This window comes from Molothrus aeneus, chromosome 9, assembly GCF_037042795.1.
Source record: "Molothrus aeneus isolate 106 chromosome 9, BPBGC_Maene_1.0, whole genome shotgun sequence".
Taxonomy (NCBI): Eukaryota; Metazoa; Chordata; class Aves; order Passeriformes; family Icteridae; genus Molothrus; species Molothrus aeneus.
Window position 1 is genome coordinate 29,667,718 of NC_089654.1, and position 15,345 is coordinate 29,683,062.

Below are 15,345 nucleotides of genomic sequence, written 5' to 3' on the forward strand. Positions count from 1 at the left end.
GAAGTCAGTAAACATGTACAGCCCTACAGTGGGATCTGAATTAGGTTGTTGGCTCCCTCCTGAGCATTCTCTGTGGCTTAATTTTGAAATGTTTTTTTCCAACACAGGCCATTTGAAGAGCAGGCAGCACCTGTGCCTGGTGTTGACCCTGCCAATGGCACCTCTGTACATCAGGAGGATGGAGGTGTCACTGCTGCAGGACAGAAGACCACCAAGGATGCAAGTGGCAAAAAGAGAGAAGAACCAAAGGCTGGTCCAAAGAAGCCTAAGGAAAAAGTGGATGCCTTGTCTCAATTTGATCTTAATAATTATGCAAGTATGTATTGCTAATATCCTAATAATTTTTGATAGTTCTGCTAGTTTTGTTGCATATAGAGCTAGATGTTTGAAAACTTTAAGAGAAGGGGATTTTTTTTAAAACACCAGAATAATTGTGCACTTGAGCATGGCTATCTTTGTGATACCTAATAATGTATGTGCCTCTAAAAGATGGCAAACCTAATTGTGTGTTATGGCTAGATGAGAACAATGTTGTATAATCATAACATTTCATTCCTACCATTCTCCATCACATTCTCATAATTTAGTTAATTTTCAAAAGTAAGGGCAGTGGTTATCACTGCTAGGCTTAGACTTGATATCAGGGAGGGCTGTTCATTATTCATTACTGTGTTTCAGTAATTTCCTGGAGAATCTGGTACAGGGAGCTCCAGTTTTAGAATTCTTAAATATGAACTCCTTGCCTTTGAGCTCAGCAGCAAAGCACTTGGCAAGCAGAAGCTTGCCACTGATCAGGGCCCCCATCTGTGTCTGTGGGGAAGTAACTTCCACTCCAAAGCCAATTTTGGCTTGGTGCATTGCACCTGAAGCTGTTGAAACAGCAGCATCTATACCTTTCCTTTTCCTATAGGTGTTGTGATCATTGATGATCACCCTGAAGTGACAGTAGTTGAAGACTCCCAATCTAACTTGAATGATGATGGTTTCACAGAAGTGGTGTCTAAGAAGCAGCAAAAACGTTTGCAAGATGAAGAGCGCAGAAAGAAGGAAGAACAAACAGTGCAGGTACAAGACCAGCATTTATAGTGGGGAAAAAGCTGCTTGCAGTACTGGGATTGTCAGGGGTGCAGAAACTTCCTTCCAAAAAAGCTGTATTTTCTCCCTCTGAATAAATAAACAACTCCCTCTAAATAAATAAACAACTACTTAGTTATATTTAAAGTTGTTCCTATTTCGTAAATTAATTTTTATTTAGTCACCTTGGGATTCTGTAGTTCTCAATTGGGCACTGTCAGGGAGGTGGAATTGGCAAACTGATAAAAACACCATTTTTCATACTATGATAAAGATTTACCCTATTGCTTGTATAGCAGTTGATTCCAAGAAGAAAATGGATGAGAAATGAAATCATTGTTCTTGTGGTTAAATACCCCCCCAAAAAATAGATTTCCTGTAAGGCTGGGTTCGTCAGTTTGCTTGTTGCGTTTTGCACTCTGCAATTGCTGTCTGTACACGTTGTCACCTGGGAGAATAAAATTGGCTTCTCCTTACAGGTTTGGACCAAAAAAGGATCCAGCGAAAAAGGCCGAGGTCAGAATTCCAAGCTGCCCCCCAGATTTGCCAAAAAGCAGCAGCAGCAGGCAGCAGCTGCAGCTGCACAGCAGGCTCAGGCTCAAGCTCAGGCTCAGCCTCCCTGCCCAGCCCAGTCTCCAGCCCAGCCCCAGGCTCCTGTTGCAGCACAGAGCCAGGCTGCAGGAGGGACAGCCAGCACAGACTACAGCGTGTCAGGCAAAGTCCTGCAGAACACCCAGCCTCACAACGGCCTGGGAGCTGAATTATGGGACAACAAAGTGCCTCCTACAGCAGTTCTGAATGACATCTCCAAAAAATGTAAGTGCTGGCTTTTGGATTTAAAGTGGGGGCAAGCAAGCATTGTATTTAGAGAAGGCTGATGGGCCATCTAGCTCTCTAGTTGTCTTTTTACCTGCAGATGGATTCTGTACAGGGAATGAGGGCAGCATACCCAAGTGCAGCACAGTAACCTCCAAAAAGAGGGGTTTGCAGTAGAGTATTAGTCAGTATTTTATGTTACTGTGTTCTTCACTCACAAGAAATGAGCAACTGTCACTCCCTTGAGGAGTCTGTTTTGTCAGACTTGGTCATTGTTCCAGACATGTTAATTGCCCCACTTGAAAGCAACTGAACAGATAGCACGTTTTTAACCACTGAAGAGGTTAATTAAAGCTTATTTACTCAAGACATCTGTAATTTACTTCTCAGTCAGTCGATACATTGATTTGAATACCTCTAGCAACACTGAGGGGTTTTTTAACTCTCTTTCTTTTCTTAATTGCCAGTGGGACCCATCAGCCCCCCTCAGCCACCTTCCGTCAGTGCCTGGAACAAGCCTCTGACATCTTTTGGTTCAGCTCCATCTCCAGAGGTGAGAATGAGGGGAAGAAGAGTAGCTGTATGTGAAGTTACCCAAATTATATCTCACTGGGGTTGGGTGCAGATTATCCATTTATCCAGGAGTGCAGATACTTAAACTAATGTGTAAAATTCCATGAAGTCAGGAGATGGTACTGAAGCATGGGCTATAGGCTGGTGGTTTTATAATTGCAGCAGGGAAAAGCTGTTCTCTTGATAATAACTCAGCCATGCACAGATTCTATGGATAGCTGTTACTCATTGCATTTCCAGTGGAAAAACATGGCCCTGTTTGTGTAGGGTTTTGTGTAGGGTTCAGTAATATAGACAGAGACAGGATGTCTCCAGAGAACTAAAGGGGTTTTGTGTTCCTTAAATTGGAAATATAAAAAGCAGTCAGTGCTTTATGACAATATTATCTGTGGCTATTCCCATGGAATTTGCATAGCCTTAAATTTTACACTTAAAGTGCTGTGGTCTTACTTTCCTGGTACTTTTTTGGTCTTAATTGTTTTAAACAGCAAGAATGTTGAGACAGCTCTTGTAGGAGACAATTTGAACTGCACAAGAGATCTGGAAATCTATATAACTTCTATATTTCTTACTGTTTCTCCTGAATTGAGCATTAAGTTTTGAACTTCCCAGAGAATGTTGTGAACCTGAATCTGAATTGCACTTGTTCCTCCTGATGTCTTCACTGCTTTGTTCTTGAGCTCCTTTAACAATAGAGACTTGAGGAGGCGGAAGTGTAGCTTCAGATATTGTTTATTCTTGCAAATCTGTTGCAGTCACAAATGGTACCTCTGCAAGAGATAAAAGTACCCCTCTAGTGGTTTGCAGCTGAGCATGTTTTGTGTTCTTTTCTGATCCATTGTCACAGTACTGACACAGAAATTTCTCAGAATGGGTTAAGTGTTTTCTTTTTAACCAGGGGACAAAGCCTGGACAAGAAGGTGGAGTCGATCTTGGTATAGAAACCATTCAGTTTGGAGCCCCAGCTTCCAGTGGCAGTGACAATGAAGTTGGTCCTGTGCTGTCTGAGAAGTCCACTGATAAACTACCAGAACCCAAAGAGCAGAGACAGAAACAGCCTCGGGCTGGACCCATCAAAGCACAAAAGGTAAAAGTTCATAATTGCAGTACAAAGTTCAATCAAAAAAGGGTCACAAATAGCAGAATAGAATACAGTGAGTTAGGACTAGACCCATTAAAATTGTATCCCTTTTTATATTTCCTAATACAAACAGCAAGGCAGTTCTTGCAAAGAAGATGTGCAAGGTAATTAAACTGCATTTTAGCCCAGCAGAGGTTGCACATTGGTTCTGTGTTGGGAGTCAGGGATGGGAGTATGGATTTGTGATAGCTTTGTTGGGAAGCTGTGGATGTGCTGGAGTGCTCTGGCTTTGTCTGTAGTTTGAGTTTTCTGGTTTTTCTTGAGCTTGCCTCACTCAGGCCTTGAGAGCTGTTTGGAAGCAGCTTTGCAGTGCTGCCCTGGCTGTGTCTGCAGGTGCAGTTGGTTCTTCCTGCCCTGCCCCCTGAAGTGATGAATGGTGCCCTATTTAGTTTTGTAGCCAGGTTATAACTGATCAGTACTTGAAGTTGCAGGAGAAGAAGTGTTCTGAGGAAAGGGAGGAATGTTAGAGGCATTAGTTGGAGGTCTCCAGTTCAAATGGATGAACTGGAGAATTCAGATGTCTGAATAATTAAATTTTAATCAAACTTAAATCAGCTTAAAAAAATAAGTGTGTTGCCTTCCAGGGATTTTCTGTTATTTCCACCTCCAGTGCACACTAATCTGTGCATCACTAGCACTCAGCACCAGCTCCTAATTCTCAGAAAGAGAAGGTTATAGCAGATAAACTTGTCTGGTGACTTAGAGCATCAGCTATTCCAGTCCCTCTTGATGGCTGAGATTTGGCAGCAGTCCTGATGCAATTAAAGCCCTTTTGTCTTTCTGGAAGAGTGGGTGTTTCTTTGTGTTGGTTGTTCATGTTTTGGTTCTTTGTTGGGTTCTCCCCCCACTCCAAAAAAAGAGCTGAAATCTGGAAGTTCAGCCACAGAATGAATTTAACTTCTGCTGTAGGAGACACTGAGTGGATGTGTTGCAGTTCATGGCTTTCACTGCAGAATATGAAACCTGTTCAGCAGAGAAATATGCACTGATTAAAACTGCTGGTGAATTGCAGTACCCCATGTCTCAGATACACTGCAGCATGCCTAAAACTGCCCAGTAAAACCACTTTCAGATACTGAACTCCAAAGTTCAATGTATGGAGAGACAGTCTGCTTGACACTGTGTAGAAAGTTCCTTTTTTCTGCTTATTTAGAGCTATCAAGACTTCTGCAGATTTTATTGAAGGACACTTATATGACTAAATAGTAAATGCATTGGAGGGTAATATTGTTTACACTCCTTTGAGTGAGGCAGCTGTAAATCTAACTGCCTTGATGACAAAAAGTAAATGCCAGCAAACAAACAAACAATTCTTACACACTCACCCACCCCTGTGCTGATATTGTTTGCTGTGAGGCCTAAATGCAAGCTTATATTTAAGATTGGAGGTTGGGATTGTTGAATTAATATGGGCAATATAAGAGGACCATGCTTGAAACAAAGCAGTTTACCTTTCCAAGGTGAAGAGTGAAGGTTTAAGTGACCTTAAAGTGTCTGGAGGAATTTCAGCCTCTATAAACTATTAGAGAAAAAATTATTTGGGGTATTTTAGAGAGTCTTCATCCACTCCCAAAATACCTGGTTTATTGAGAAAAACAATTACCAGCAGCTTCTGTCTTTCTGCTGTCAAAGCTTAAGGAATTGGATTTTCAGGAGTGCCTTGAAGGGATTTGAGTGCTGCTCAGCAGTGAAGTGGGCTGAGAGTCTCAGCCAGGAAGGACGTGGCTGTTGAAACAGCAGAGCACTCGGGTTCCCTAGGGCCCTTCATGCTGCTGTAATTCAGCTGCACAGGAAGGAAGTGCTGAATTGCAGCAGGGATCCAGCCATGGTGTCTGCAGTGTAAGGCAACACTTGTGTGTAGGTGGTTTTGGTTTTTTCTGGATCCCTTTAGTGATCATTTTCCAGGGGAAAATGCTGCCAACATCCATATGTCAAGATAATTTCAAATAATTCTGTTCTGGTTTCCTGGGGTCCCATAAAATCCTGAATCCCTGAAAATTACAATAACCTATAGGTATACAAAGTCATGTAGTTTCTGTAATTTTTGTGCTTTTCTTGTAAGGACAATCAAACTGACGTTATTTTGTATTTTATTTGAACTCTGCCACTTCACATAAAAAATTCATTGCTTGAAAACAATGGTTTAGATTCCTAATGTTCAAAATCAATGCATTTCATGTACTTATGACTTAGTCTCAAATTCTTTACCTGCTAGAAAAGGCTTTGTTCTGTTTAAACAATGACTTTTAGCATGTTAAAGTGTTTTTGTTGGATAGGACACAGAGAGGAAGGCATGACTGACAAGTTAACACTAACTTAGCTTCCAGACTTGAGCCCAGTAGAAAACAAAGAGTATAAACCTGGTCCTATTGGGAAAGAGCGTTCCTTAAAGAACAGGAAGGTGAAGGATGCCCAGCAGGGAGAGCCTGAGGGACAGGAGAAGCCATCTCCCACCTCTGTCAGAAGCCCAGAACCTGTCACTGCAAAGGAGACCAAAGCAGCGAGCGAGCTGAGCACCGAGATAGGAACCATGATCTCTGTGTCTGCTCCAGAGTTTGGGACAAACACAAAGGTAAGAAAAATCCTGCCACATTACTGAGCACTGGATGTAAAATGTGATTACAGTGAGGTGGTTGACACTTGGTTGCCTGCTGGTGGTGCTTGGGCAGCAGAGCCCACTGAGTGGCTGATAGGAAACTTTGGTGCTGCTTGAATTAAAAGAAGTGCTGCAGAGATGTGCTGTCTTGGAAATCTGTTCTGCTGAATGGCAAAACTCATTCCTGAGCACTGCTGTGGAGAGTGGCACTGGAGCCTGGTGTGGGCAGAGTCTGTAGACTCACATCAATGTGATGTATGCAAGATGATGTGATGTATTCCAGCAGAGAAGTGAAGTGGTGCATGATTGCTGGATGAGTGTATGGATGACCTCAAGCTGTGAGTTGAGTGCTGTTCTGTGAAAAAAAGAAATCTCTATCCTAGCAATGTGCTAAAGCTTTAGATAAGGCTTGTTCTGTGTCCCTAGATGGTCATGAGTATCCTCTTGGCTTGGATATTGTCTAGATATTCCTTGCAGAACTTCACAATATTTAGGACTCATCATAGTCCCCTGTTTTCTGTATAACTGCTCAGCAGTGAGATGGTGATCTGGTGTTGGGATTCATTGCTCTGCAGGTCAGTTCTTAGATGGGGCTGAAAATCATCCCCAGAGGCATCTCCTTTCTGCCTGTGTCTTGAGCAAGTACTCTGGTTGTCATCTCTCAAATGTTTGAGTAGCTCTCTCAGTTTGAGTAGCTACTGCTTAGTAGTTACACCTGCTTTGGTACAGGAAAAATTCTCCTTGCAGGTTTGAAAAGCAGTTTTGTAAGCACAGACCCAGGTTGGTTACCTACTGTCTCAACCATCCTGGTTTTAAACAGAAATCTTCTGATGTCATTTAGGAAAACTGATCCTCTTTGAGAGTTACATTGATAGTTGGGGACTATGGAGTGTAGATCACCCCCAATTCATCTTTGTCACCCACAGCTAGGGAAAGAACCCCAAAACAAGCTTTTTAGGCAGCTTTTTGCCATAAAAGATACTGTCTCAATGAAGTGTTGCTACAGAGCAAGTGGAAGGATATTTGTGTCCAACATGAAAGCTGCAGGCTTAAGAAAATTCCGTGCAGGGATTTCTCATCCTTCCTGACATTTTCCATCTTGTAGGTAGGTGTGAGTGGTTTATGTTCATACCAGAAATCGATAAAGTGTCCTTGGATAAGAATCAGAAGTGCAGAGCAGCAAATACCTTGCTAAGGTGTTTGGTGAGCCTGGTTGGATCCTGTGCTTCCCAAGGTCCCACAAACTCCTGTGGCCAGAGCTCAAGACAGGAGAAGAGGCTTCTTCTAAGCCACAAACAGAATGGGAAACAGAGCTTTGATTACTGCAGCCTGAGTGTAGTTAAGTAGCTCTGCTAAAATCAGCAACATTTCCCCTCTGCAATTGTATTTTTGAAGTATCAGTTTTTCAGAAGGGGAGTCTGGACTTTGTGCCAGTCTAGGTTTAGTTTAACTTGGGTTGCCAAGGTTCTTTGAACTACCACACTACTAAAGCACCTAGGTTCTGTCTTCTGGAAGGAAAACCAGAGTGGAAAGAAGCTTTCCAGTTTGTGCTGCATATGAACTTCCCAATAATTTCTTTATTGAGTGGTTGCTTAAAGAAGCCTTTAATAATAGGCCTAAATACTCCTGTCTTAACAGCACCAGGTGTGCTTTTAAATTCCTTTGTTAGGAATAGTTCCTGAGGCAATAGTAAGTTGTTTTTTCTAGGAAAGAAGTGGAAATTAAACCAACAGAATTACATCTCTGGAAGTTAAGCCAACAACCTGCAAATTTACTGGATAAGATAACCTTCATGTAGGTTTTGCAGGAATAAACCTACAAGAAATGTCCCTTCTTTTTTAAGAGGCTTTTAAAAGGGCTTCAAATGCTGCTCCAGCCTTGGAGTTCTTGTACTGAAGCACATTGCAATTGCTTTTTCTTGTCTTGCTACTCTTTCCATTGCTTGCTCATGAGGGAAGAGGTGTTGACATCTTTAACCTGTTGTTTACAATGTCAAATGTTGAAGTTTTGGCAAACCTAAATGTCTTTTCTTTTGATAGTCTTAAACATCCCTCTCAGAGATTCCTGCTCAGCTTCTAGGAATGCACACTTGTGGTGGTGTATTTGATTTAAATGGCTGTAAAAGCCAGCTGTCCTCCCTCAGAAGCTTTGTGAGAGTGCCCCATCCATTCCAAAACAAACATCTTGATAAGAGCATGTGCATTTAATCATACAAGACTGCTTAGAAACTGTAGAAATAGAAATGAACTCCTACAGTGAGATGTTTAAGTTTAGTCCATAAGTATGATCCTCAGAAGCCATTGCAGCTGTTTCTCTTGGATTTTACACTATTTTTGTAGTAAAGGCAGTCTGATGTGTAACTTTCTCAATTGGGTAAAACATCTTGGCCCTTGCCTTTCCCAGCCTTCCATTTGAACCTGTCAAATCTCAGGAAGGTCAATACCTGGCTGTGGACATCGGTGAAGTATTTGTACAGGGAGCAACAGCTGTGTCTTACAGATGATGGCTAAAAGGACACACAGACTGCTTTTCAGAAGATTTTGAGTATCTTTCAAGCTCTAATTTGGGTGATTTATGTAAATCAGGAACCAATCAAATAGCTAATTCATCCCACTAAATAGCCTGATCCTTTACAGCAGGGTCAGCTCTGAGGTTTGCCTTGTTCTTGGTTCATCAGTCACTGGGGGTTTTGTGATCTCTTGTTTTTCAAGGAGGTAGTCACAAGAAGTCTGCCTGTTCTTTTTCTTCAGGTGCAAACCATTTGTGGAGAGCTCCAGAAAAAGCATAAACATGAGCTTTTGGCTCTAGCTAGTTATTAATAAAGTAATCAGTTGGTTTCTTCAGTCAAACAGTTGTCCAGGAGAATCACTTGAACTGAATTGCAAAAGCTTATGGTGCTAAGCCACATCTAACAGAATCCTGGACTTAATGTGCCAGGAAATGAAGGATGGAGATTAATCTGCAGTTTATGGAGGAGTGTTCATGTGGTTAAAGCTCTGTCTTGTCTTCATGTTCAGCCTGTAAACCACCCTTGTGCTTCAGCATTGCACATGCCCTTGTAAGGGCACCAGAGCTGGTACAGTGCTTTGGGTTTAATTCTAGTGAAAAACTCCTTTTGTGCTGTGAGTTTACAAAGTAAGGAGGTTAGCAGTAGTCTTGATCCATCTCCTTTCATAAGGAATTTCACTGCTCAAACCCTGAAAAAATTGCATCTAGACCTTAAGGAAATTTAATAAAAACACTTCCTCTTTCTTATGCAGTGATGCATCCTTAAAAAACATGGAGCCATTTAATTCCTTCATTAGAAGGCTTTTGTGGTTAAAGCAGCCTTGCATGCTTGCCTTGTTTTACCCAGATTAAATTTGCCTGTTGGAATCCAGTGCAAATGTGCAACTTGCAGTTTGGTGGTTGGCATTGTGGGAAGCACCATATATCTTGTATTTCACCAGTTTTAACAAGTAAAGGAAATAAATAAACAGAGAAAAGAGTTCTCTGTTTTCTTCATAAATTATAAAACCAAATCACTGTGCACATTGTCCTCTCTCACCCTGTTAGGGTTTAGCTTGTTGTGGTCTTGTACCAAAATGAGCTCATCCTTTTAGGGAGGATTCTTTGGCATTTGTCACTTTGTCTCAGTGCTCTAATTGCGTTTTTAGAGGCATTGCCACAGGCCTGAGGAGTAAATGGAGTGTGCACTTTTTTAGTAGCTTATCATCCTACAGGTTGGATGCAATTAAACAAGCATTGTATGGCTTGTGTCTTCAAAATCATTATGGGTTGGCAAGTCCAGACACTGGGTAACAGTTCTGCTGCTGATTTGTCCTTCAGTTCCTTTGTGGTGTTTGGTTCTGTCGAGATGGTGGAGCCTTTCCTGGGCTTCAGGGATGTAAAACTTCAGACATTTCAACTTCTACAGCTGCAGGAGTCACTGCCTACAGCCAGCACTGAAAGGAACTTGTTTGCTGAGCACATGAAGGGCCACTCAACTGTGACAAAAAAGCTTCAAGGAAAGCCTCTGAGCAGACTGGAAACCTCAGTCCTTTTCTTCCTTGAAGTCATTAAGCAGTGCAGAAATCAGAAGGTAGCCTGCACCATCCAGAGAATCTGAGTCTTGTGATTTTCAGAGACAAAACTTACAGGAGAGAAAATTGTTTTGCAAATTGCAACCATCCCTTTGTGTTCTTTTTAATCTGGAAGGCCTTTCTTGTCATTCTAAGAAATTTCTGTATTTATTTAAAGCTACAGAAAGCTTTCAGCTAAGGTATTTTACTTTTTAAGCAGACTGAAAGGGCCTGCAGGTGGCTGAAGCACCTTGGGTGACAAATGATGATTGGTTGCACCACCACAGTCCAGTTTTACAGTGCCCAGGAGATACATTGCTCTGTATGTTCTTGCCTTACAGACTGTATTTTGACTTTTCTCCAGATGTACATTGTGAGGTCATGAGGCAAACTGTAATCTTTTGAGAATCCTCCTGACCTGAGTAGCACTTCTGCAGCAAGGATTGCTAGACATGACTTGTTAGAAAAATCAGTGTGAAATTCTAATCTTCTGTTGCTTGCTGAACTCCTCCTGTAGAAAGGCTGGCATCTGTCCAAGAAATTGAAATGGAATTTAGGTAAGGGAGATATTTTAATGGAATTGTTTTTCTTCACAGGAGTCTGTAACAGACTACACTACACCTTCTTCTCATCCTAACACAGTGGCTACTAGCAGTACAAAAATGGAGGAGACTTTGGTGACGAACGTAAGTCCATTGCAGTGATCGTCTTGACTTTGAAGACAAGAAAATATTTTCACACTTCTTTTAAAGCACCAAATAGTGCCTTCAGTGAACAAGTCCACAGGGTTCCTTTCATGTGAACTAGCTGGGCTTTTTCCAGTAATCTTACTCTGAAGGACATTTGGTTTGATTAGTACCTGCTCTGGAATTCTTCAGGTGTTTTCTTGTCTTTTGAACAATCACAGTGAGCTAAAGAGCACAGAAAGTGGAGATGTTTATAGCAACAATTCTAAAAAAAGCACAGGTAGGCATCATGAGGGAGGGAGCGTGTTCTTGGCAGCAGTTGGCACTTGAGCCTGGTACCAGGAGCAAAGCTCTGGAGGCTGAGTTTGAAGAAAGGCTCTTCCAAACAAAGGAGTTTTGAACTGTAGCCTGAAATCACAGCAGCTGCATGCAGAGGGAGAAGCTGAATGGTTGTGAGAGCAGAGAGCAGGCTTCAGGTGTTCAGTTGCTATGGAGATGAGATGTTTGCAGCCCTCAAAGCCAGTGCAGCGGTCCTGACTTGTGAGCATGGCACAGTGATTGAGAGAACCAGCTGGGTTGTGACTTGCAGCAAAATCAAGTTTGTCTTGAGTGTGCTGGGGCATCAGGGAGCTTGGATCTTGTGATTCTTGTTGTTTGAGTAACAGAATTAGCTCAGGGTTGAGTCCCTTGTTGATGGGGGAAGGTAGAATCATGAATAGTTTCTCCAGGATCTCAGTTTTTTATGAAGATGTCTTGTGAATTCCGTCTAAAAATGCTTTTCAGCTTACTGCAGCACCGTTTTGAAGCAGTACTGATTGAACTTCTTACTCTTCTGCTGGCTTTCTGGTAGTGTTGTGGTGTTTGACTTTGGTGGTTAGTGTGGAAGACTGAACTCTTTTGTGTTAGTGATGTCCAATCCTTGTGGATGTTAGAGTTGAATTTCTAACACGGGAATTAGGGGTTCCTGGCCACAAAGGATCTGTGCCATCCCCTGCTTCAAAGCTTCAGGATCTGTCTTGTGGATTAGCCTTACCTCATCCAGTGGAAGTCCATTAGCTAAGCTATGGAGAGAGAAAGGAATAGTTAGGAGTAACAGACTGGACACTGCAGTATTTTTGATTCATTTCCTTTAAAACTTCTAGGAAATTCATTGCAGTTTTCATAGGCAAAGACAGCAATAGCATTATGTCAGATTTATTTCCCCAAGTATCACATCTTTCATCTTTTGAAAGAGAAAATAACTGAACTCAATTATTGGATGGCAAATCTGTTGTAGTTTGTTTCATGGTCCTGTGATTTTGCAGGTCTATAAAAGCTTCCTCTTTTCAGAAACTGCATCTAAGAACTCAAGGTTCATGAAGCCCCCTGTACTGTATTGGTACAAAAAGGGACAAACCTGGCTTGGGAAGAATTTTTGCATATCAGTAAAGTGAAATGGTACTTGAAATTAAATCCCCAAACAGACAATTGGTTTGTTTATGCAGAGGACATGGACACCTTAAAACCTTAATCTTCAGCCTCTTTGAGAGATGAGAAGCATCTTGGCACCTGCTGAGTGGCCTTTCCTTGCCTACCAAATTTTCACCTTATTTTATCAGTCTCCCTGCCAAATGCTCAAGCCTTGAAGAAATTGTAGCTCACTTGATAAAGCTTGAGCTTTGCTTTCTGGGGCTTTTCTAGTAGACTTAGTTAGAATGTGATGTGTGTTGCCTGCCTTTCAGGTGCCCCTGCCCCACACCCTTCCCCTCCCTAGGAGGGAGACTTTACAACAGAGCTCCAGCCTAACTCCAGTTTCTCCCGCTACCGTCGACCTCACCCTCAAGGTATGTACCACATCCCTCTAAGGGTCGTTTTCTTGCATGCAGGGGAAAAAAAAGTTATTGGAGAACTTGCTGGTGAACCTTTTTTTAGAGCCTTCCTTTGTTTCCTCTGCTGAACTGCTTTTGCATATAAATGGATGGCTGAAACACAGACTCTGTCGAAGGATGCATTTAAACCATAAATTTCTAACCCCGTTTTGCATTAACACTTGGCATCTCAACCAATCTTGGCTCCCACTGCCCTGAAAAACCAAGATCCTAGAGTTTTAGCATTGGACCACAGTGCTCATGGCAAACCATCCGAATCTGGCTGAGGTTTTTTGAGTGTTGAGCTTAAAATAAGTTGCCTGGTTTGGTGTAAAGGCTTGAAGGATTTGCTTGATAAGCAAAGCTTGATTTCTTCTTAGTTCTAAGACTTAGGTGCAGTGATAATGAGGTTTTGAGTTGGATGGCTGAAGTTCTAAGTAGTGGCACGTAGCTGGTGTGTTGGTGTCTCTGAAGGGCTGTTAGATCTGCGAGTCAGAACGTTTTGTAGGGTTGTAAATGTTCTGCTGTGTCCTGCTTTCCAGTGCAGAGCAAGTGTGGAGAATATTTTGAGTGCTGTTTTCTCATTTTGTTGGATTTTGGACTGTGTGCATCGTATAACTCACTAACACAGAGTTGGGCTCTAGCTTTACTACTGTATTTTTAGAAGTTGTTGGGTTTTTTCTTCTTTTGGTGTCCTAGATCTGCTTTGTCATTGTGAGTGCAGGTGACTGAGCCAGTAGAAGTGTTGTTGCTGCTTCTGGTATTAAGGAATAGTGGTGTTTGACCTTGGTTTGTCTAAGTTTTTAAAAGAAGAAATGAAACTTGATTGGATGCAGAGCTCATGCTTTGGAGGAGCTTGCTTGTCAGTCCCAGTCAGACTTGTCTCACTGGCTTGGTTTGACAGCTGCTTGCTTGTGTTCTCTACAGATGAGAAATATTTATGTTCTCTTGTTGAATCTCTGCTTTTCTTTTGTTAACACTTTATTTCCTAAAAAGAGTATAACACCTCTTCCAAACAGTAGACCTACAGAAATGGGGAGAGCACTGTGGAGGGACAAGTAGTTTAAAAAAAACTGGGTTTCTGGTACATTCTTGTGTGATGAGTTATCCTAATGTGACTTTCTGGCGTCTGAAAGTGTTGTTCTGAAATAGTCTCTGACTGTTTGGCAGCTGGAGATGCAATCCTGTGTCACACAGGTAGGGCTCAAAGTGTGGGACACTGCCCAGTTACAGAGCAAACTGTGGTGTCTGTGTCATTCATCCTGCATTTCTTTTCCTGCTCTTGTGGTGTCAGTGATTTCTCAGTGAGTAATAGATTTTTGGATGTGTGGCAACAAAATAGGTCAAAGATCCATGTTTTGAGGCTATCTTGAAGAACCCTCTGACTGAAATCTGGATGGAAAGCTTTTTGGAAGCAGCTTTGTCCCTGATTTCTTCATTCCAGCCACTGGAGCTCTACCTCCTGTTGACAAACACAGAAGGCAGCAGGCTTGTTCTAAAGCACACTCTGAGACTGTCCCTGTCCCAGCAGGCACAGCTCTGCTCTTTGTCATCCTCTTCCAGTACAGCCCTTGCATTTTTCAAAGGATACTTGTGCAGCAGGAGAAAGGAAAGCATTTCCTTCATTTTCTTAAAAGAACAAAATGTCCAGGTTCTGCCTGCATAAAGGATTAATCCTTGCACCTGCTCTTCCCTCCATCCCCTGTCACAGCAAGCTGTCTGTGAAGAGACTTGTAGGGCACTTGGCCACACTTGCTCCCACTGCTTGGCATCATTCTTCAGTGGGGTATGAGGTGCTCCTTGTTGAGATCTTGTTTCCTTAGAGTAACTTTGCTAAGGACACCTTTACTCAGTCATCTTCTTAAGGACTTGGCTCAAAGGGCTGCTGTAGGTAAGGAGCTGAGCAGAAGAAAGTCCAAAGCAATCTCAAACTGAGCTGCTTGGCCCTCTTCATGTCCAAGGTTTCATCTACAATTGCTCTGTAGGCATCTGGTCAAGAAACTGACACGTTTGAACTTTGTTTTTGTAACCATCGAGGCTTTGGTGTATTTAAGGAGAGGCACATTGGGCTTTGTCTCCAGTGGAGGCTTTGGGTAACATGGGCAGGGCTGTTCTGCTCTGTGAGGGCCCCAGTGGATCAGTGATGAAGAGAAGCCTCAGGCAGCCATGATCTCCTCCTTGTTGCCTTCCTTTCTCCCTAACTGAGCAGTGAAACTACAACACTGTCCCCAGTCTCACTTAGAGCCTCCTATTCCTCCATATCTGGTCTGTAGATGGTGCTGAATAGACATTCCTAGAGTATCAATCTCTCTTGCATCTTTTTCTCTAGCTTATAAAAGTTAGATGTTGCTAAGAGGCTTTCCAAAAGAAAACTTCAGGACTCGGTGATATGCTCTAGATGTGACAAAATGCAGTGTGTAGCTTTTGCTATCAGTAGTTTCTCCAGGATGTCATGAAAATCAGTGAACACAGAGCCTTCTACACCTTCTGTAGCCTGACAGTCTCAGGTACTTACTTTCTCTCAGTGCCTAAACAAAATCCTTTCCAGCAC

At 42.3% G+C, this 15,345-nt stretch overlaps 1 protein-coding gene across 9 annotated transcripts in view; it reads left to right on the plus strand.

The window, feature by feature from the left end:
• The window catches only part of PRRC2C (proline rich coiled-coil 2C), a 69,942-nt gene that overhangs the window by 37,377 nt on the left and 17,220 nt on the right, over positions 1-15,345 (plus strand). For 5 of the 9 annotated variants that reach the window (XM_066555236.1, XM_066555239.1, XM_066555238.1 and 2 more), the window contains exons 17-24: positions 108-316; positions 911-1,065; positions 1,554-1,890; positions 2,358-2,443; positions 3,362-3,550; positions 5,925-6,176; positions 10,858-10,947; positions 12,669-12,770. In XM_066555236.1, coding sequence (XP_066411333.1) covers positions 108-316; positions 911-1,065; positions 1,554-1,890; positions 2,358-2,443; positions 3,362-3,550; positions 5,925-6,176; positions 10,858-10,947; positions 12,669-12,770 — 1,420 coding nt within the window. The remainder of the gene's footprint in view (positions 1-107; positions 317-910; positions 1,066-1,553; positions 1,891-2,357; positions 2,444-3,361; positions 3,551-5,924; positions 6,177-10,857; positions 10,948-12,668; positions 12,771-15,345) is intronic. The other 4 variants (XM_066555243.1, XM_066555245.1, XM_066555240.1 and 1 more) reach the window with 3 other exon arrangements.